This window comes from Bombina bombina, chromosome 10 (genome assembly GCF_027579735.1).
Source record: "Bombina bombina isolate aBomBom1 chromosome 10, aBomBom1.pri, whole genome shotgun sequence".
Lineage (NCBI taxonomy): Eukaryota > Metazoa > Chordata > Amphibia > Anura > Bombinatoridae > Bombina > Bombina bombina.
Window position 1 is genome coordinate 206,233,670 of NC_069508.1, and position 21,413 is coordinate 206,255,082.

At 38.1% G+C, this 21,413-nt stretch overlaps 1 protein-coding gene across 13 annotated transcripts in view; it reads right to left on the minus strand.

The window, feature by feature from the left end:
* Positions 1 to 21,413, minus strand: part of DOCK7 (dedicator of cytokinesis 7) — a 695,569-nt gene that overhangs the window by 55,511 nt on the left and 618,645 nt on the right. For 9 of the 13 annotated variants that reach the window (XM_053693655.1, XM_053693652.1, XM_053693665.1 and 6 more), the window contains 3 exons: positions 17,890 to 18,015; positions 17,573 to 17,662; positions 3,488 to 3,724 (listed from right to left, as the gene is read on the minus strand). In XM_053693655.1, coding sequence (XP_053549630.1) covers positions 3,488 to 3,724; positions 17,573 to 17,662; positions 17,890 to 18,015 — 453 coding nt within the window. Of the gene's footprint in view, positions 1 to 3,487; positions 3,725 to 17,572; positions 17,663 to 17,889; positions 18,025 to 21,413 lie in introns of all 13 variants that reach the window. The other 4 variants (XM_053693653.1, XM_053693666.1, XM_053693662.1 and 1 more) reach the window with 1 other exon arrangement.

The following is a 21,413-nucleotide window of genomic DNA, read 5'->3' on the forward strand; positions in this document are numbered from 1 at the left end:
CCCTCCAATTTTTTATCCATTGGATCTGAAAAAGCACAACTGTCCTCAACCGGGATAGTAGTACGGTTTGCTAAAGTAGAAACTGCTCCCTCCACCTTAGGGACCGTCTGCCATAAGTCCCGTGTAGTGGCGTCTATTGGAAACATTTTTCTAAATATAGGAGGTGGGGAAAAAGGCACCCCCGGTCTATCCCACTCCTTGCTAATAATTTCTGTAAGCCTTTTAGGTATAGGAAAAACATCAGTACACACCGGTACCGCATAGTATTTATCCAGCCTACACAATTTCTCTGGTACTGCAACTGTGTTACAGTCATTCAGAGCAGCTAATACCTCCCCAAGCAACCCACGGAGGTTCTCAAGCTTAAATTTAAAATTAGAAATCTCTGAATCAGGTTTCCCCGAATCAGAGATGTCACCCACAGACTGAAGCTCTCCGTCCTCATGATCTGCATATTGTGACGCAGTATCAGACATGGCCCTTACAGCATCTGCGCGCTCTGTATTTCTCCTAACCCCAGAGCAATCGCGCTTGCCTCTTAATTCAGGCAACCTGGATAATACCTCTGACAGGGTATTATTCATGATTGCAGCTATGTCCTGCAAGGTAATCGCTATGGACGTCCCTGATGTAATTGGCGCCATATTAGAGTGCATCCCCTGAGCGGGAGGCGAAGGGTCTGACACGTGGGGAGAGTTAGTCGGCATAACTTCCCCCTCGTCAGAATCTTCTGGTGATATTTCTTTTATAGTTAAAGACTGATCTTTACTGTTTAAGGTGAAATCAATATTTAGTACACATTCTCCTATGGGGCTCCACCATGGCTTTCAAACATAATGAACAAGTAGTTTCCTCTGTGTCAGACATGTTTAAACAGACTAGCAATGAGACTAGCAAGCTTGGAAAACACTTTAAATAAGTTTACAAGCAATATAAAAAAACGTTACTGTACCTTTAAGAAACACAAATTTTGTCAAAATTTGAAATAACAGTGAAAAAAGGCAGTTACACTAACAAAATTTTTACAGTGTATGTAACAAGTTAGCAGAGCATTGCACCCACTTGCAAATGGATGATTAACCCCTTAATACCCAAAACTGAATAATAAAAGACAAAAACGTTTTTTTTTTTTTTTTTTTTTTTTTTCACAACTGCCACAGCTCTACTGTGGCTTTTTACCTCCCTCAAAAACGACTTTGAAGCCTTTTGAGCCCTCCAGAGATGTCCTGGATCATGCAGAGGGAAGCTGAATGTCTCTGTCAGTATTTTTAGCTACACAGAAAAGCACTAAAAAAGGCCCCTCCCACTCATATTACAACAGTGGAAAGCTTCAGGAAACTGTTACTAGGCAAAATTCAAGCCAGCCATGTGGAAAAAAAACTAGGCCCCAATACGTTTTTATCACCAAATACATATAAAAACGATTAAACATGCCAGCAAACGTTTTATATTACATTTTTATAAGAGTATGTATCTCTATTAATAAGCCTGATACCAGTCGCTATAACTGCATTTAAGGCTTTACTTACATTAGTTCGGTATCAGCAGCATTTTCAAGCAAATTCCATCCCTAGAAAAATATTAACTGCACATACCTTATTGCAGGAAAACCTGCACGCCATTCCCTCTCTGAAGTTACCTCACTCCTCAGAATATGTGAGAACAGCCATGGATCTTAGTTACTTCTGCTAAGATCATAGAAAACGCAGGCAGATTCTTCTTCTAAATACTGCCTGAGATAAACAGTACACTCCGGCACCATTTAAAAATAACAAACTTTTGATTGAAGAATAAACTAAGTATAAAACACCACACTCCTCTTACGACCTCCATCTTGGTTGAGGCTTGCAAGAGAATGACTGGATATGACAGTTAGAGGAGGAGCTATATAGCAGCTCTGCTGTGGGTGATCCTCTTGCAACTTCCTGTTGGGAAGGAGAATATCCCACAAGTAATGGATGATCCATGGACTGGATACACTTAACAAGAGAAAAAGGCTCTTAAAGTACTTAGATAAACAATATGTTATTTAACAGTCAAAAAATACCCTCTGCACCTCGCCACAGCTCCTCTGTGGCGCCTACCTGCCCCCAGGGTACTTTGAAACAACTTTTCAACACTCCAGACCATCTTGTACTGCCAGGAGCCACCGAAGTTACTGCTTGCTGCTGCCTAGCCTGAAGGAAGTGCGCATCTGAGCGCGCGAAAATAAGCCTCGCCCCTTAAGGTCAATGCCGGAGTAGGCCCAAACACAACTGCATGGGAAAGCGGTTTTACACCTAAGTTATGCACAACCCAGTATAACCTCTTAAACACACCATTAAACATGATTTCAATGCCAAAAATAAAAACGTAATATATCGTTTTTCTTTGTCTCTCCCATGTCACAAAATGCCCATATAAAGTCAACCATTTAGAAATTAAATTTGGGCATCCAGTAATACCCCTCTTTGTAAATAGGATTACTGCTTACCCCATTCCCATACAGGAAAAAAAATGACAGCCATTTCTGATATACCAAGTCTCCTCAGAATAAAAAGGCTGCACATACCATATTGCTGCTTGTAGCATGAAACTGGTCTCCACACTGAAGATGTCCCATGGTTACCTTCAGAAGTCTTGTGGGAACCATTGTGGATCTTAGTTACAACTGCTAAGACCTTCAACCTCAGGGCAGAAATCTTCTTCCATATCCCCCTGAGGAAAATAGTACTCACCGGTACCATTTAAAATAAAAAACTTCTTGATTGAAGAAACTAAAACTAACACCTCACTTTATCATGTCTTCCTAGTATAACACAGGCAAAGAGAATGACTGGAGGTGGAAAGGAAGGGAGGGGCTATATATACAGCTCTGTTGTGGTGCTCATTGCCACTTCCTGTTAGCAGGAGGTTAATATCCCACAAGTAAGGATGAAATCCGTGGACTCGTCATATCTTTGTAAAAGAAAGTATATTAATATAACTGAGATAAGGAGCAGTCTGTAGAGGCTTAGATACAGGGTAATCACAGAGGTAAAAAGTATATTAATATAACTGAGATAAGGGGCAGTCTGCAGAGGGTTAGAGACACGGTAATCACAGAGGTAAAAAGTATATTAATATAACTGAGATAAGGGGCAGTCTGCAGAGGGTTAGAGACACGGTAATCACAGAGGTAAAAAGTATATTAATATAACTGAGATAAGGGGCAGTCTGCCGAGGGTTATATACAAGGTAATCACAGAGGTAAAAAGTATATTAATATAACCATGTCGGTTATGCAAAACTGGGGAATGGGCAATAAAGGGATAAGCTATCTTTTTAAACAATAACAATTCTAGAGTAGACTGTTCCTTTAAGTATTTAAATGGTGTGTATAGGTGGGGATACCACAGACCAAAACAGCTATTTCAAATGTCACAATAAAGGTAAATGAGCTACTTGTAAACAATTTAATACATTTCAGCAGGTAAAACTCTAGGAAACCAAACCACAGGTTACTCACCTCCTCCTTGTGGATGACGTTTATTCTGGTTTTGATGTACGGGAAGGCATGTGATGTAGTTAGGATAGTCTTCCGCTTGAACTGTTCATGAAGCTCGCCATGAGCTCTCCCATCAAGCGTGAATGGAGTACAGTACATGAACCGGCGCAGGTTATAGTTCTTATCAAAGTATGTGATCCTGTCCTTCATTTCATAGGTGTCAAAGTAAGGTTCCACATAGGTGATCTGAATGAAGGCCTGAAGCGAAACAAACGGAACATACGCATGAATACAAATAAATGTCTAGCTGTGTATTTTACATACGATATGTTTGTTATACCACATCTTTCATTTTCACAATAGTTCACAATTAACTTATTTTAAATACAATTAGATACATTTTTGTGACTTCAGGCTTTAGTTATTAAAGGGACATTAAACACTTTGAGATGGTAATATAAAATGATAAATTTTATATAAAAAAACAACTATGCAATATACTTTCATTATTTATTTTGCCCTCTTTGCCTGTAATTCCATTCTGAAATTGTGAGCTTTTCAGTTCCTGTTAGAAATGGAAGTGCAGAACACTGTTAAATCCAGCACAACCATTGGCTGCACACTCTAGTGACCTATTTATAACTGACTCTAATTGGCCACAGCAGAGAAGGTAACACAAGTTACAACATGGCAGCTCCCAGTGTTTTATAGACACTAAAACTTTACACTTATTTTGTCACTTTTTAAACAACTAATGAAACTTTAAAAAATACATCTACATGTTACTCATGGACTAATCTTTTCTTTGAATGTATTATTCTATCTAGCATGTATTTAGTGTTTAATGTCCCTTTAAGTAAATGTAATTAAACATGACTAAATAATGAATAAATTATTATTTCTGTTATGTTTAGAAATGTACGTAGGTTGTCTGAAAATCTCCAGGGAAATAAATTATGCTGCAAATCAGTGGTTAAAAAGGTGAAAAGAACTTCCGTGTACAGACTTTCAGTAAAGAATATTTCAAATAAAAACAACGTATCACAAGTTAAAGAAGTGCAGTTTTATCACCCTGAATGTTACATGTAAAAGGGATCACAGCAGTCACAAAGTGCCATAAGAGCACAGGCAATTTACAATTCTTTTGTAGACTATATTTTGCTACATTTCTGCTCAGTGACAACACATTTTATATTGTACAATCTTATACTAGTATTCCTTAACGTGTTTTAATAATATACACATAATATAGGGCAAATGATCTTCTAATGTGTATTAACCCCTTAAAGGGACAGTTCACCCCCCAAAAATCTCCCCATTAAATTATTCACAATGATCTATTTTACCTGCTGGAGTGTATTAAATTGTTTACAAGTAGCTCCTTTACCCTTATTTTGGCATTTGACATAGCTGATTTAGCCTGTGGTTTCCCAACCTATACTGGAAGTTTGTATACTATTTAATAGCCTAAGCAAATACAGCCAGCAGAAGAAATCGCACTCACAGTGGGGTGCAGGATAGTTAAGTAATAACATGATAATTTTCTTTCACGTAAGAGTCCATGAGCTAGTGACGTATGGGATATACATTCCTACCTGGAGGGGGCAAAGTTTCCCAAACCTCAAAATGCCTATAAATACACCTCCCACCTCACTCATACCTTAGTTTTACAAACTTTGCCTACGTTGGAGGATGGTGAAGCAAGTCGTGCTTGATTTCTTCTGTGAACGGCGCTTCTAAGCATTTTGAAGCCCAATTCCTCTCAAAGTACAGTGTTTGTCTGAGGGATGTGAAGGGAGTATTGCCTGATGACGTCATGTTTTCACCTATGGGAAATCTATTCTAGGGCTCTCTGTAAATTCAGTCGTGCATTTCCCTTCACAGATCGACTTTATACTCCTCTACCATTACCTCTGCTGAAAAGTTTCAGTACTGGTTTAGTTGTCTGCTATATACTCCTCTACCATTACCTCTGCTGATATGTTTCAGTACTGGTTTAGCTGTCTGCTATATACTCTTGTACCATTACCTCTGCTGATATGTTTCAGTACTGGTTTAGTTGTCTGCTATATACTCTTGTACCATTACCTCTGCTGATACGTTTCAGTACTGGTTTAGCTGTCTGCTATATACTCTTGTACCATTACCTCTGCTGATATGTTTCAGTACTGGTTTAGTTGTCTGCTATATACTCCTCTACCATTACCTCTGCTGATATGTTTCAGTACTGGTTTAGCTGTCTGCTATATACTCTTGTACCATTACCTCTGCTGATATGTTTCAGTACTGGTTTAGCTGTCTGCTATATACTCTTGTACCATTACCTCTGCTGATATGTTTCAGTACTGGTTTAGCTGTCTGCTATATACTCTTCTACCATTACCTCTGCTGATATGTTTCAGTACTGGTTTAGCTGTCTGCTCTATACTCTTGTACCATTACCTCTGCTGATATGTTTCAGTACTGGTTTAGTTGTCTGCTATATACTCTTGTACCATTACCTCTGCTGAAATGTTTCAGTACTGGTTTAGTTGTCTGCTATATACTCTTGTACCATTACCTCTGCTGATATGTTTCAGTACTGGTTTAGTTGTCTGCTATATACTCTTGTACCGTTACCTCTGCCGATATGTTTCAGTACTGGTTTAGCTGTCTGCTATATACTCTTGTACCATTACCTCTGCTGATATGTTTCAGTACTGGTTTAGTTGTCTGCTATATACTCTTGTACCATTACCTCTGCTGATATGTTTCAGTACTGGTTTAGCTGTCTGCTATATACTCTTGTACCATTACCTCTGCTGATATGTTTCAGTACTGGTTTAGCTGTCTGCTATATACTCTTGTACCATTACCTCTGCTGATATGTTTCAGTACTGGTTTAGCTGTCTGCTATATACTCTTGTACCATTACCTCTGCTGATATGTTTCAGTACTGGTTTAGCTGTCTGCTATATACTCTTGTACCATTACCTCTGCTGATACGTTTCAGTACTGGTTTAGCTGTCTGCTATATACTCTTGTACCATTACCTCTGCTGATATGTTTCAGTACTGGTTTAGCTGTCTGCTATATACTCTTGTACCATTACCTCTGCAAATATGTTTCAGTACTGGTTTAGCTGTCTGCTATATACTCTTGTACCATTACCTCTGCTGATATGTTTCAGTACTGGTTTAGCTGTCTGCTATATACTCTTGTACCATTACCTCTGCTGATATGTTTCAGTACTGGTTTAGCTGTCTGCTATATACTCTTGTACCATTACCTCTGCTGATATGTTTCAGTACTGGTTTAGCTGTCTGCTATATACTCTTGTACCATTATCTCTGCTGATACGTTTCAGTACTGGTTTAGCTGTCTGCTATATAGTATTGTACCATTACCTCTGCTGATATGTTTCAGTACTGGTTTAGCTGTCTGCTATATACTCTTGTACCATTACCTCTGCTGATATGTTTCAGTACAGGTTTAGCTGTCTGCTATATACGCTTGTACCATTACCTCTGCTGATATATTTCAGTACTGGTTTATCTGTCTGCTATATACTCTTGTACCATTACCTCTGCTGATATGTTTCAGTACTGGTTTAGCTGTCTGCTATATACTCCTGTACCATTACCTCTGCTGATACGTTTCAGTACTGGTTTAGCTGTCTGCTATATACTCCTGTACCATTACCTCTGCTGATACGTTTCAGTACTGGTTTAGCTGTCTGCTATATACTCTTGTACCATTACCTCTGCTGATATGTTTCAGTACTGGTTTAGCTGTCTGCTATATACTCGTGTACCATTACCTCTGCTGATATGTTTCAGTACTGGTTAAGCTGTCTGCTATAAACTCTTGTACCATTACCTCTGCTGATACGTTTCAGTACTGGTTTAGCTGTCTGCTATATACTCTTGTACCATTACCTCTGCTGATATGTTTCAGTACTGGTTTAGCTGTCTGCTATATACTCTTGTACCATTACCTCTGCTGATATGTTTCAGTACTGGTTAAGCTGTCTGCTATAAACTCTTGTACCATTACCTCTGCTGATACGTTTCAGTACTGGTTTAGCTGTCTGCTATATACTCTTGTACCATTACCTCTGCTGATATGTTTCAGTACTGGTTTAGCTGTCTGCTATATACTCTTGTACCATTACCTCTGCTGATACTATTCAGTACTGGTTTAGCTGTCTGCTATATACTCTTGTACCATTACTTCTGCTGATATGTTTCAGTACTGGTTTGGCTGTATACTATATTTGAATAGGTGTCTTCAGGTAAGTATATATCTTTTATTAAGACACTCTCAGCTATGTTTGGCACTTTATGTTTTAAAGTTTTAATATATATTGCATATATTTGCCATGAGTCAGGTCTATGTTCATGTCCCTTTGCAGTCTAACAGTTTCAGCATGGAAATTATGTTTGGGAGAATTTTAGTATATTTTTTACTTACCTGAGGTTTCAGCTAGTTTTAACTTTAGTCTTGTTTTTTTTTCAAATTTTCGCGGGCAAATTAGGCTCGCAATGGTGCAAAATGATTATATTTATTGCATCATTCTTGGCGCAAATTTTTTTGGCGGGAAGGTTGCATTTGTTGTGACGCGAGTCACGTCATTTCTTGCGTCTTTGTTGATGCAAATTTTTTTTTTGCCATGAAGTCGCGCCTATTATGATGCGAATCGTGTCATTTCCTGTTAACCTTGGCGCCAAAAGTTTTTTCCTTAGCGTTTGCGTCATTTTTAGCGCCAAAATTTTTGGTTATATTAAGTCTCTCCCTCTTTTTGCTCTCTGTTTTCATTTGTTACAGAGGGCTATGTTATTTGCTTTTATTTTTCATATAAGCATTTTTTTCCCATTCCTGAAACGGATTTTTTTAGGGAAATTTGATATTTTGTTTAAATGTTATTTTTTTTTTCTTTGCAAGATGTCTCAAACTGATCCTGCCTCTGATGTTACTGTAGAAACTATCCTGCCTGTACATAATTTATACCAAAGCTAAGTGTGTATATTTAGCTGATTTTATTTCTTCAGCTTCAATATGTGGCACTTGTTATGTTTTATTATTCATACTGATAATGTTTCTATAGTACATATACATCTACTGTTTTACCTTTACAGTCTAATGTACATGTTATTACTGTTGGTATAAAGGATTATATTGCAAATGATCTAGAGAAGGCTATGACTGCTATTCCGCCTTCAAATTAATGTAAACGATCTCTCCTAACTTCTCATATACCTATGAAGCTTGTATTGATCGACCGCATACTGTAGTATTTCTGCTGATGTGGTTTTCTCTGACTCAGAGGATCCTATTACAGAGATTCATTTTGAAAAATCAAACTTTTCAATTGAATGCATTAATTCTTTATTAAGGAATTGTTTTCTTTGAGTATTGAGGATGCTATTCCTCTTGATAACAAGAATAGCTTCTGAGGTAACTCTTGAAGGTTTTCTTATTGCAGATGCTATTTATCATATGTTTAGCAAGAATTCTAAACTTAGTGCTTCTTTTTACCTTTCTTCTTGGTTTAAAAAGCTATATCCTTTTCATATGGCTATTTCTTCTCTTGCTGAATGTAATTCTATCCTATGGAAGATATTTCTTCTTTTAAGGATCCCTTAGTTCATATTTTTTAACCTGCCATTTCTATGGTTGATGTTGCTGCTGTTTCAACTTTTTTGTTGGACAGTTTAGTTATCAGATCTTAATTTGTCTAAGCATTGTTCTTTTACTTCAACATGCTAATCATTTTATTTATGATAGTGTATTTTGTCTTTTTATCTGTATTAAATCTTTATTTTTAGCCATTTTCACTAGAAAGGTTTTATGGCTTAAATCTCTGATATGGTGTTTACATTTAGATTACTATCTTATTATTTTAGTATAGTAATTTTTTTCAAGGTTTTCTATTGGATTTTATTATCTCCTCTATTTATGAGGGAAAATTTGTATTTTCTGCCCCAAGTTTTGAAATCTAAGGGTAATTTTTTAAACTTCTAATTGTTTTTTCATTCCCCTAAGGCCTCTGGCTCTGATTTTAGATTTTTTTCTGAATTTGAATAATTCCAAGCCTTATAATTAAACTAATTTCATCCCCTAAGACTGCATGAAGGTGCAGTCTTTTATCCAGTTCTTCTGGTGGGGGGCAGAATGTATTTTATTTTAACACTTTTGGACTGTTTCTGTTCAAATCAGTGGATTAAGAATATTATTTTTCTCAGAGGTATCGTTTAGGTTTCAGAATAAAAACCTTACATGGAAAGATTCTTTTCCATGTTATAACAAACTCTGGAAGCTCAGCTTTTTCTGAAATATGTTTCAGATTAAGAGTTCTCAGGGGTGATGGTTCCAGTTCCTCTGCAGGAACAGAGTTTTGGTTTTCTATTCAAATCTATTCTTTGTCCTAAAGAAAATAATTTGTTCAGACAAATTCTGGATCTGAAATTTTTATATCGTTTTATAAGAGTCCCAGCTTTCCAGATGGTGACTATAGGGAATGTTTAGCTAGGTTACTTCATGTCCACAATAGACTTACAGGACCGTTATTTTTTGTTCTTTCAGACCACTATAGTTTTCTGAGAATCTTTTTTCTAGATAAGCATTACTAATTTGTTGCCTGTTATTTTGGGCTAGCGGCAGCTCAGAGATTCTTTTCAAAGATTCTTGGTGCCCTTCTATCTGTATTCAGAGAGCAGGGTATTGCGGTGTTTCTTTATTTGGATGATATTTGGTACTAGCTTTAATCTTTTCATTCAGTAGAATCTCACTTGAAACAACTAGTGTGGTTTATTCAAGACATGGCTGGAGGATCAATTTACAATAATGTTTTTTGATTCCTTAGACAACGGTCACCTTTTTAAATTTCCAGATAGATTTTAGTATCTATGGTAGACTAGAGACAAATGAAGTTAATTTTAGTTTATCTAAAACCTTCAGTCTCTATTATTTCCTTCAGTGGTTTTGTGCATGGAAGTTTTAGGTCTCATGACTGCAGCATCTTTGCTCGTTTCCGTTTGAGGACTATTTTCAGATATCACAACTAATATACTTAAATCCCAACACTCTTTTCCATCTGATTTGGTGGTTGACTATCACCTTATTGTTCAGGGGGCCTCATTTGTTCGTCCTAGTTGGACCGTATTCTCAACAGATGCAAGTTTTTCTGGTGGGGGAGCTGTCAGAGTCTCTGACAGCACTAGGAGTTTGGAAGCCTCAGGAGGCGAGGTTACCAATCAATATTTTAGAACTCCATGCTATATCACAACAGTGGTATATGTCAATCATTAAGGAGGGACTCACAGTCCTTCAGTTATGGAGGAAGTATCTTGGATACTTTCTTGGATGGAATCCAACTCTTGTCTAAATTCTGCGATTCATATCCCAGGTGTAGACAATTGGGAAGGGATTATCTCAGCCGCCAGACTTTATATCCGGGGGAGTGCTCTCCATCCAGATGTGTTTTATTCATTGTGTACAGATGTGTGGTCTTCCAGAAATAGATCTGATGGTCTATCGTCTAAGCGAGAAGCTTTCCAGGTCCAAGGATCCTCAGGCGGAGATGGTGGATGCTCTAGCAGTTCCTTGGTTTTTACCAACCTGCTTATATCCGCCTCTGGCTCTTTTTCCAAGGGTAATCTCCAAGATCATAATGGTACGATACTAGGTGTTACTGATAGCACCAGCTTGGCCTCTCAGGTTTCGGTATGATCACCTTGTCAGAATGTCCAGTTGCCAGCTTTGGCCACTTCCTTTAAGGCCAGTCCTATTTCAGGGGCCATTTTTTTTTTCCATCAGGATCTCAAATCTTTAAATTTGAAGGCATGGAAATTGAATGCTTAAGTGCTTATTCATAGAGGTTTCTTTAGCACTATGATACAGGCTCGTAAGTCGGTTTTTAAGGAGAATTCATTTTCGGGTTTGGAAAATCTATATTTCATGATGTTCAACTTGTGGTTATTCTTGGTATTGTTTTAGAATTCCTAGGATTTTACAGTTTCTTCAGGATGGTTTGGATAATGGTTTTGTCTGCAAATACTTTGAAAGAACAAATTTCTGCTCTTTCTGTTTTATTTCATAGAAAGATTGCTAAACTTCCTGATATTCACCGTTTTGTTCAGGCTTTGATTTATATTAAACCTGTTTTTTAATCTATTTCTCCTCCTTGGAGTCGTAATTTTGGTTTTAAGATTTTACAGGCTCCTCCTTTTGAGCCTATGCATTCTCTGGACATTAATTACTTTCTTGGAAAGTGTTATTTCTTTTGGCTATCTCTTCTGCTTGAAGAGTTTCTGTATTGTCTGCTCTCGTGAGTTTCTTTACCTGATTTTCCATCAAGATAAAGTTGTTTTGTGGTCTTCATTTATATTTTTGCCTAAAGTTGTGAATTCTATCAACATCAATAGGGAAATTGTTGTTTCTTTTTTGTGTCCTAATCCTAAGAATACTTTTGAAGGGTCCTTATATTCTTTGGATGTGGTAAGATCTTTGAAATATTATGTTGAGGCTACTTAAGATTTCAGAAAGATTTTTAGTCTATTTGTTATTTTTTCTGGCTATAGGAAAAGTCAGAAAGCCTCTGTTATTTCTCAGTTTTTTTGGTTAAGACTTTAGATTCACAAAGCTTATCTGGAGGCGGGGCAGCCTCCGCCTCAGAGAATTACAGCTCATTCTATTAAATCAGTTGCCACTTCTTGGGCTTTCAAGAATAAAGTTTCAGTTGATCAAATTAGCAAAGCAGCAACTTGGTCTTCTTTGCATATTTTTTCTATTTTTACAATTTTTTTGTGTTTGCTTCTTCGGAAGCAGCCTTTGGTAGAAAGGTTCTTCGTGCAGTTGTCTCAGCTTGATTCTAATGCCTATGATTTGAGTTTTTTTGAAATTTTTAAGAAAACAATTATTTTTTGGGATTTAATTTCTCAGCGGAAATAGCTGTTTTTATTTATCCCTCCCTCTCTAGTGACTGTGGATTTCCACATCTTGGGTATTATATCCCATACATCACTAGCTCATGGACTCTTTTCACTTACATGAAAGAAAACAATTTATGTAAGAACTTACCTGATAAATTAATTTCTTTCATAGTGGCAAGAGTCCATGAGACCCACCCTATTTTTTGTGGTTATGATTTTTTTGTATAAAGCACATTATTTTTTCCAGTTCCTTTTTTTGTATGCTTTTTACTCCTTTTTTATACACCTCACTTCTTGGCTATTCGTTAAACTAAGGTGTGAGTGAGGTGGGAGGTGTGGTAAACGTTTGATGTTTGGGAAACTTTGCCCCCTCCTGGTACGAATGTATATTCCATACGTCACTAGCTCATAGACTCTTGCCACTATGAAAGAAATTAATTTATCAGGTAAGTTCTTACATAAATTATGTTTTCCAGTGTTCTCTCTTAGTATTGAGCTTAGGCTTACAGACAAATATAAGATAAGGAAGCAAGTGTGTGTACACAAAATGATAACATAATGAGATCTGATATGACCTGAAACTCAACCCATTGTAATAGGCCATAAAAGAAGGAAGAAGATTATAGCCTAGACAGCAAGATGTAAGGTGCCAATAAAAACCGCAACAAGCCACCTAATTGGGCTATCTTGCTTAAGAAAGGCATGAACAAATGATTAAATCCCTGAGGTGATGGGTGCCTATCCTTAGGATCTTTGAAGGGAGTCAATCCTTCCTAGGATCAGTGGTATATTTGGGTAAGTTAAAAATACTCTGCTGAAAAGAGGGTTCAGGAAAAGGAAATAAAGATTCAAACCTTCTAGAGGAAAGTAATAACTGACCAGGCTGAGCTAATTCCACAGTACTGGAGTTTGATATTACAACTAGAAAGGGGCAATCCCCTTAGTTTTGGATTAAAAACCTTTACAATCCCTTTAACACATTAGTAAATGTCTTAAGAAGTCTGATCTACACATAATATGTGTGCTTTTTTTCTCCCAAAGAAGGAATCTCAAAAAGATGATCAGTTCCTCGAATCAGAGTCTGAATCCTTATCGGGATTGCACATGCAATTATAAACAGCTTTCTATTATCTCATTTGCTTTGTTCTTTTGTTGAAGAGTAGGCTCAAGAGCAGCAATGCACTACTGGGATATAGATGTTGATTGGTGGCTGCATATATATGCCTCCTGTCATTGGCTCAACCAATGTGTTCAGCCAGCTCCCAGTAGTGCATTGATGCTCCTTTAACAAAGGATACAAAGTGAATGAAGCAAATTTGATAATAGTAGTAAATTGGAAATTTGTTTTAAAATGCATGTTCTATCTAACTAATGAAAGAAAAGTTTTAGGCTTCCTGTCAATTTAGAGAAACATCTGTATCCTTCATCAAAAAGGACTATCACTAAAATAGGGAAAAAAGTACACAAACAAAGAAACTGCTGCAGAAGCTAAACCATTATCCCTACAGTAAGATCCAGTATTAAACACTATATAACTAGAGGTGTGACAGTGATGTATTTGGAACAGAAGTGGACCACTTGTAAACCGCAGGTGCAGAAAGGACACACAGCAAAGAAAAACATCTGAAGAAAAACATAGTTCCGGACTGTGGTGACACTTTCCTACACAGAGTACCTTATTGTTAGGGGACATAGCTTCTGAGGTAAAAGACCCAGTGGCAGCTAGGCCAAAGTCGCACACTTCCTACACAAAGTACCTTGTTGTTAGGGGACTTAGTTTCTGAGGTAAAAGACCCAGTGGCAGCTAGGCCAAAGTCATACACTTCCTACACAGAGTACCTTGTTGTTAGGGGACTTAGCTTCTGAGGTAAAAGACCCAGTGGCAGCTAGGCCAAAGTCACACACTTCCTACACAGAGTACCTTGTTGTTAGGGGACTTAGCTTCTGAGGTAAAAGACCCAGTGGCAGCTAGGCCAAAGTCGCACACTTCCTACACAAAGTACCTTGTTGTTAGGGGACTTAGCTTCTGAGGTAAAAGACCCAGTGGCAGCTAGGCCAAAGTCGCACACTTCCTACACAAAGTACCTTGTTGTTAGGGGACTTAGTTTCTGAGGTAAAAGACCCAGTGGCAGCTAGGCCAAAGTCATACACTTCCTACACAGAGTACCTTGTTGTTAGGGGACTTAGCTTCTGAGGTAAAAGACCCAGTGGCAGCTAGGCCAAAGTCGCACACTTCCTACACAAAGTACCTTGTTGTTAGGGGACTTAGTTTCTGAGGTAAAAAACCCAGTGGCAGCTAGGCCAAAGTCATATACTTCCTACACAGAGTACCTTGTTGTTAGGGGACTTAGCTTCTGAGGTAAAAGACCCAGTGGCAGCTAGGCCAAAGTCACACACTTCCTACACAGAGTACCTTGTTGTTAGGGGACTTAGCTTCTGAGGTAAAAAACCCAGTGGCAGCTAGGCCAAAGTCATATACTTCCTACACAGAGTACCTTGTTGTTAGGGGACTTAGCTTCTGAGGTAAAAGACCCAGTGGCAGCTAGGCCAAAGTCGCACACTTCCTACACAAAGTACCTTGTTGTTAGGGGACTTAGTTTCTGAGGTAAAAGACCCAGTGGCAGCTAGGCCAAAGTCATACACTTCCTACACAGAGTACCTTGTTGTTAGGGGACTTAGCTTCTGAGGTAAAAGTCCCAGTGGCAGCTAGGCCAAAGTCACACACTTCCTACACAGAGTACCTTGTTGTTAGGGGACTTAGCTTCTGAGGTAAAAGACCCAGTGGCAGCTAGGCCAAAGTCGCACACTTCCTACACAAAGTACCTTGTTGTTAGGGGACTTAGTTTCTGAGGTAAAAGACCCAGTGGCAGCTAGGCCAAAGTCACACACTTCCTACACAGATTACCTTGTTATTAGTGGACTTGGCTTCTGAGGTAAAAAACCCAGTGGCAGCTAGGCCAAAGTCACACACTTCCTACACAGAGTACATTGTTGTTAGGGGACTTAGCTTCTGAGGTAAAAGACCCAGTGGCAGCTTGGCCTAAGTCGCACACTTCCTACACAGAGTACCTTGTTGTTAGGGGACTTAGCTTCTGAGGTAAAAGACCCAGTGGCAGCTAGGCCAAAGTCGCACACTTCCTACACAGAGTACCTTGTTGTTAGGGGACTTAGCTTCTGAGGTAAAAGACCCAGTGGCAGCTAGGCCAAAGTTGCACACCTACTACACAGAGTACCTTGTTGTTAGGGGACTTAGCTTCTGAGGTAAAAGACCCAGTGGCAGCTAGGCCAAAGTCATACACTTCCTACACAGAGTACCTTGTTGTTAGGGGACTTAGCTTCTGAGGTAAAAGACCCAGTGGCAGCTAGGCCAAAGTCATACACTTCCTACACAGAGTACCTTGTTGTTAGGGGACTTAGCTTCTGAGGTAAAAGACCCAGTGGCAGCTAGTCTAACCATACAACATTACCCAGGTATAAGCTTCTGTGTTGTGGTGAAAGCATGGGACAAACTGTCCAGAGGCAACTGAAATGGAGGGAATGTGGTAGCAGCTGAAAACCATTCAGAAAGGATGCACAGTCTTCTTTCAGTAAAAAGAAACATAACCCCAAAAAGAGCAGAGCTATAGCCTGGCAACCTAGCTCTAAATTAGTAGAAAGAGAACTAAAGCAGAGATGAAGAGTAAGGTGTACATATGGGAAGGGGCAGAATGGCACAGATATATGGGAAGGGACAGAATAGCACAGATATATGGGAAGGGACAGAATGGCACAGATATATGGGAAGGGACAGAATGGCACAGATATATGGGAAGGGACAGAATAGCACAGATATATGGGAAGGGACAGAATGGCACAGACATATGGGAAGGGGCAGAATAGCACAGATATATGGGAAGGGACAGAATAGCACAGATATATGGGAAGGGGCAGAATGGCACATACATATGGGAAGGGGCAGAATGGCACATACATATGGGAAGGGGCAGAATGGCACATACATATGGGAAGGGGCAGAATGGCACATACATATGGGAAGGGGCAGAATGGCACATACATATGGGAAGGGACAGAATGGCACAGACATATGGGAAGGGGCAGAATGGCACATACATATGGGAAGGGGCAGAATGGCACATACATATGGGAAGGGGCAGAATGGCACAGATATATGGGAAGGGGCAGAATGGCACAGATATATGGGAAGGGGCAGAATGGCACAGATATATGGGAAGGGGCAGAATGGCACAGAGATATGGGAAGGGACAGAATGGCACAGAGATATGGGAAGGAGCAGAATGGCACAGAGATATGGGAAGGGGCAGAATGGCACAGACATATGGGAAGGGGCAGAATGGCACAGACATATGGGAAGGGGCAGAATGGCACAGAGATATGGGAAGGGACAGAATGGCACAGAGATATGGGAAGGGGCAGAATAGCACAGAGATATGGGAAGGGGCAGAATGGCACAGATATATGGGAAGGGACAGAATGGCACAGACATATGGGAAGGGGCAGAATGGCACACATATGGGAAGGGGCAGAATGGCACAGATATATGGGAAGGGGCAGAATGGCACAGAGATATGGGAAAGGGCAGAATGGCACAGATATATGGGAAGGGGCAGAATGGCACAGATATATGGGAAGGGGCAGAATGGCACAGATATATGGGAAGGGGCAGAATGGCACGAATATATGGGAAGGGGCAGAATGGCACAGATATATGGGAAGGGCAGAATGTCACAGATATATTAGAAGGGGCAGAATGTCACAGATATATTAGAAGGGGCAAAATGTCACAGATATATTAGAAGGGGCAGAATGTCACAGATATATTAGAAGGGGCAAAATGTCACAGATATATTAGAAGGGGCAAAATGTCACAGACATATTAGAAGGGGCAAAATGTCACAGATATATTAGAAGGGGCAGAATGGCACAGATATATTAGAAGGGGCAGAATGGCACAGATATATTAGAAGGGGCAGAATGGCACAGATATATTAGAAGGGGCAGAATGGCACAGATATATTAGAAGGGGCAGAATGGCACAGATTTACAGACTTCATCTAGCATTAGATACTTTGTTAAAAAGACTGAAATTCTCAGAGAATAAAAAAACAAACCAATGTCACCATTATTAAACGTTATTAAATTGCATACATAGATTTTAACAACATTTTTTAATTACCTTGTTGGGATCTAATTTACATTTATCGACAGGATTAGAGTCTTTAATAACTTCAAGAACATCTTCCCCAAACCTCTCGCCATAAAAACCCTAAAAAAATAATAATAAATGAATATCTATCCAGCACATATATTACAAGTCTACCTTAATACACAAATTATACCATTACATTAAGCAGTGGCGATTGTTGAAATATAGTCAAGTCTACTTTGAACCATCAATTGTAGATTGAAAAAATACTTTACTAATCATAACACATTCTTTATTTTTCAATTGTAGCCCCACGATTAATGGAATAAAGTTATACTAAACCTTACCTCTAGTCTATGAGAAATTTCTGCTAGTTTTGTGATTGCTGGTTCCTTGTATACAAACTCTTGCTCATCCAAATCACCAAATTTGGTTCCATAGAAACCAACACGGAAATATGTCCCAAACATTCGCTTCCCATCCTAGATTTCAAAGGGAATACCACGATTAGCCAACATTGTTAACTAATGTACATAAATGAAACGTGTCTTTTCACTTTAAAAGGGTCACTCAGCCTCATGGCATGAAATATACCACAAAGGTAATTTTCAAAACAACATTTTTATAAAACGTACAACTTTATTCATTAAAAGTAAATACACAATTGATACTGGTGTATTAGCTTAAATTTGCCGTTAAACAGCTTTTACTTTGCAATTTTTCAGGCAAAAATAAATAGAAATACTGCTTTTTCTATATATTGTTTTTTTGAGCACATAAAGCCATAGATACATTTTATGGTGTTACAGAACAATTAGTTTACGGAAGTGTGTGTTTAACCCTTAACCATAATTAAAATGAATAAAATAAATAAAATTATGGTTACTAAAATGTCCATAATCCTACCAAGCATTTCCGAAGCCTGGCTCTTAAATTAGTGGCCAAACAGAACCTCCACTTATTTATGTAGGTTTTAGACTCTTCCTAAGCAAGACTATTTTTTATTTAGCTGCAGGACATGGAGTGAATTGTGGTAAGTGATAGGTAGGGAAACAAACTATTAGAAAATGTTGGAAACTATTATTTAATTTTTCATTATCTTGGCTCATCCTAGTAGCACTCACCAATAAAGATGCTAAAAGCTTAAGAATCTAAGATTGGGCAGCAAAAGAGAAATAGACATGAGACCAAAATCACACTAAAATATAGGTAAACAATAATCTAATATTCAATATAGGAAGAGCTTTGCTTCCAAACCTGGCCTCAACTGAGGCAAGCACATCCAATTTGTAATGTTTCATGAATGTCTGTATGCTCCATACTGCTGATTTACATAGGTTTTCATAACAAATGTCTACTTTATCTGCCCAGGCAGTAGAAACTGCCTTTATTGAAGGAGCTTTAAGCCCAAGTGATATAGGCACCATAATCACTCAATAAGCCTGACATTGTATGGGACTACTTCTATTCTCTGTTCCATTTGATATAGATATGAAGACATTTATAAACATGCACATTTTTAAAAGATGTCTTGGAAAGCAGAAATTAGGAACTGGTCTAAAACGAGTTTGTCTGGATAGAAGGCCAGATAAGGAAAATGTCAAGAAAAAAACTATAACTCATCTTAGACAATAGCCAAGTATGCAAAGTCTAAAATTCTATAGGAATGCTTCATAATAATTATAATAATAAAGGAAGGCCCTTTAATTCCAGTAATAGCAGATAAAGCCAAAACTTTAAGGCACTATGTCTGATAATTATGAAAAATTCAGGGGGGGGAAATAATTTATGCTTACCTGAAAAAATAAATTTATTTTATGGTGGTGAGAGTCCACTATCCATTACTCCAGGGACTTACTCTTCCCTACCAATAGGAGAAGGCAAAGATTCTCAAACCCCAAGAGCTCTATAAAACCCCTCCCACCGCACTGGTAAACTAGTCTGATGTGATGCCATGCAAAAGAGATAGGAAAAAGTAATACAAGCCAAACAATAGAAGCAGGGAAAAAGATGTGCTAACAAAAATAAACCATCACCAAAAAATAAACAGGATGGGGGACTCATGGACCACCAATAAATAAATTAATTTATCAGGCAAGCGTAAATTAAGTTTTCCGTCATACAGGTGGTGAGAGTCCATGATCAATTACTCCTGGAAACAAATACCCAAGCTGTGGAGTCCACACGTAATAAAAAATAAGGGGAGGATAAAGAGAAAATCTTTTTTTTCACAAAGAAAATCCACAACCCAAACAAAAAACACAAGTTTTTTTTTTAGTTTTTTTTTAGGTGCATGTAAAATGACACAAGCAAAAAAACAAAGCATTAAGCAGAGACCACTGCCTGAAAGTCTTTCCTACCAAAGGCTGCCTTGGAAGAAGCAAAAATATCAAAATGGTAGAATTTAGTAACAGTATGCAAATAAGACCAAGTAGCTGCTTTGCAAATTTGGTCAACTGAAGCCTAATTCTTAAAAGACCAAGAAATAACAACTGATCTGGTAGAATGAGCAGTAATTCATTTAGGTAAAGTTTGCCCCACCTTCAAGTAAGTTTTATGAATCAAAAGTTTCAACCAAGAAGCCAAGGAAATGGCAGTAGCTTTCTGACCTCAGAACCTGAAAAATGAAAAAAACAAACTAGAAGTTTGTCTGAAATCCTTAATAGCATCAACATAATACTTCAAGGCACTAGCAACATCCAAATTGTGAAGAAGCCTTTTTTTTAGGATTAGGACAAAAGAAGGAACAATTTATTGACATATTGTCAGAGGACCTTAGACAAAAAGTGAAACTTGGTTCTCAAACTGCCTTATCCTGATGAAAATTAGATAAGGAGAATCACAAGAAAGAGCAGATAATACAGAAACTCTTCTAGCAGAAGATATAGTAAAAAGAAACAAAACCTTCCAAGAAAGAAGCTTAATATCCACCTTATGCATAGGCTCAAACGGAGAAGCCTGCAAAACCTTTAACACCAAATTTAGATTCCAAGGTGGAGAAATTGGCTTAAAGGGACAGTCTAGTCAAAATTAAACTTTCATTATTCAGATATGACTTGTAATTTTAATCAACTTTTCAATTTACTTTTATCATCAAATTTGCTTAGTTTTTTTGGTATTCTTAGTTGAAACTAAACCTAGGTAGGCTCATATGCTAATTTCTAAGCCCTTGAGGGCTGCCTCTTATCACTTTTTTAAATTGCTTTTCACAAGAGACTGTGGGCCATAGAGATAACACTGTGTTCAGGCACAGGGAGTTATTTAAGAGTTAGCACAAGACAATACTAAATGCAAGTCAATAGATAATAAATACATGCCGTGTCAAGTGATCAGAGGGCTGTCAGAAGGTTCTTGGATACAAGGTAATCACAGAGGTAAAAAGTATATTAATATAACTGTGTTGGTTGTGCAAAACTAGGGAATGGGTAATAAAGGGATTATCTATCTTTTAAAAAAATAACAATTCTATTGTAGACTGTCCATTTAAAGGTACAGTCAACACCAGAATGTTTTTTGTTTAAAAAGATAGATAATCCCTTAATCACCCATTCCCCAGTTTTGCACAACCAACACTATTATATTAATATACTTTTTTTACTCTGCGATTAACTTGTATCTAAGCATCTTCTTCTGACAGCCCCCTGATCACATGACATTTTATTTATTATCTATTGACTTTCATTTTAGCCAATCAGTGCAGTGTCTGCCACAAGCCACAGGTGTGATCACAATGTTATCTACAGTTGTGCTCATAAGTTTACATACCCTGGCAGAATTTATGATTTCTTGGCCATTTTTCAGAGAATATGAATGAGAACACAAAAACTTTTCTATCACTCATGGTTAGTGTTTGGCTGAAGCCATTTATTAT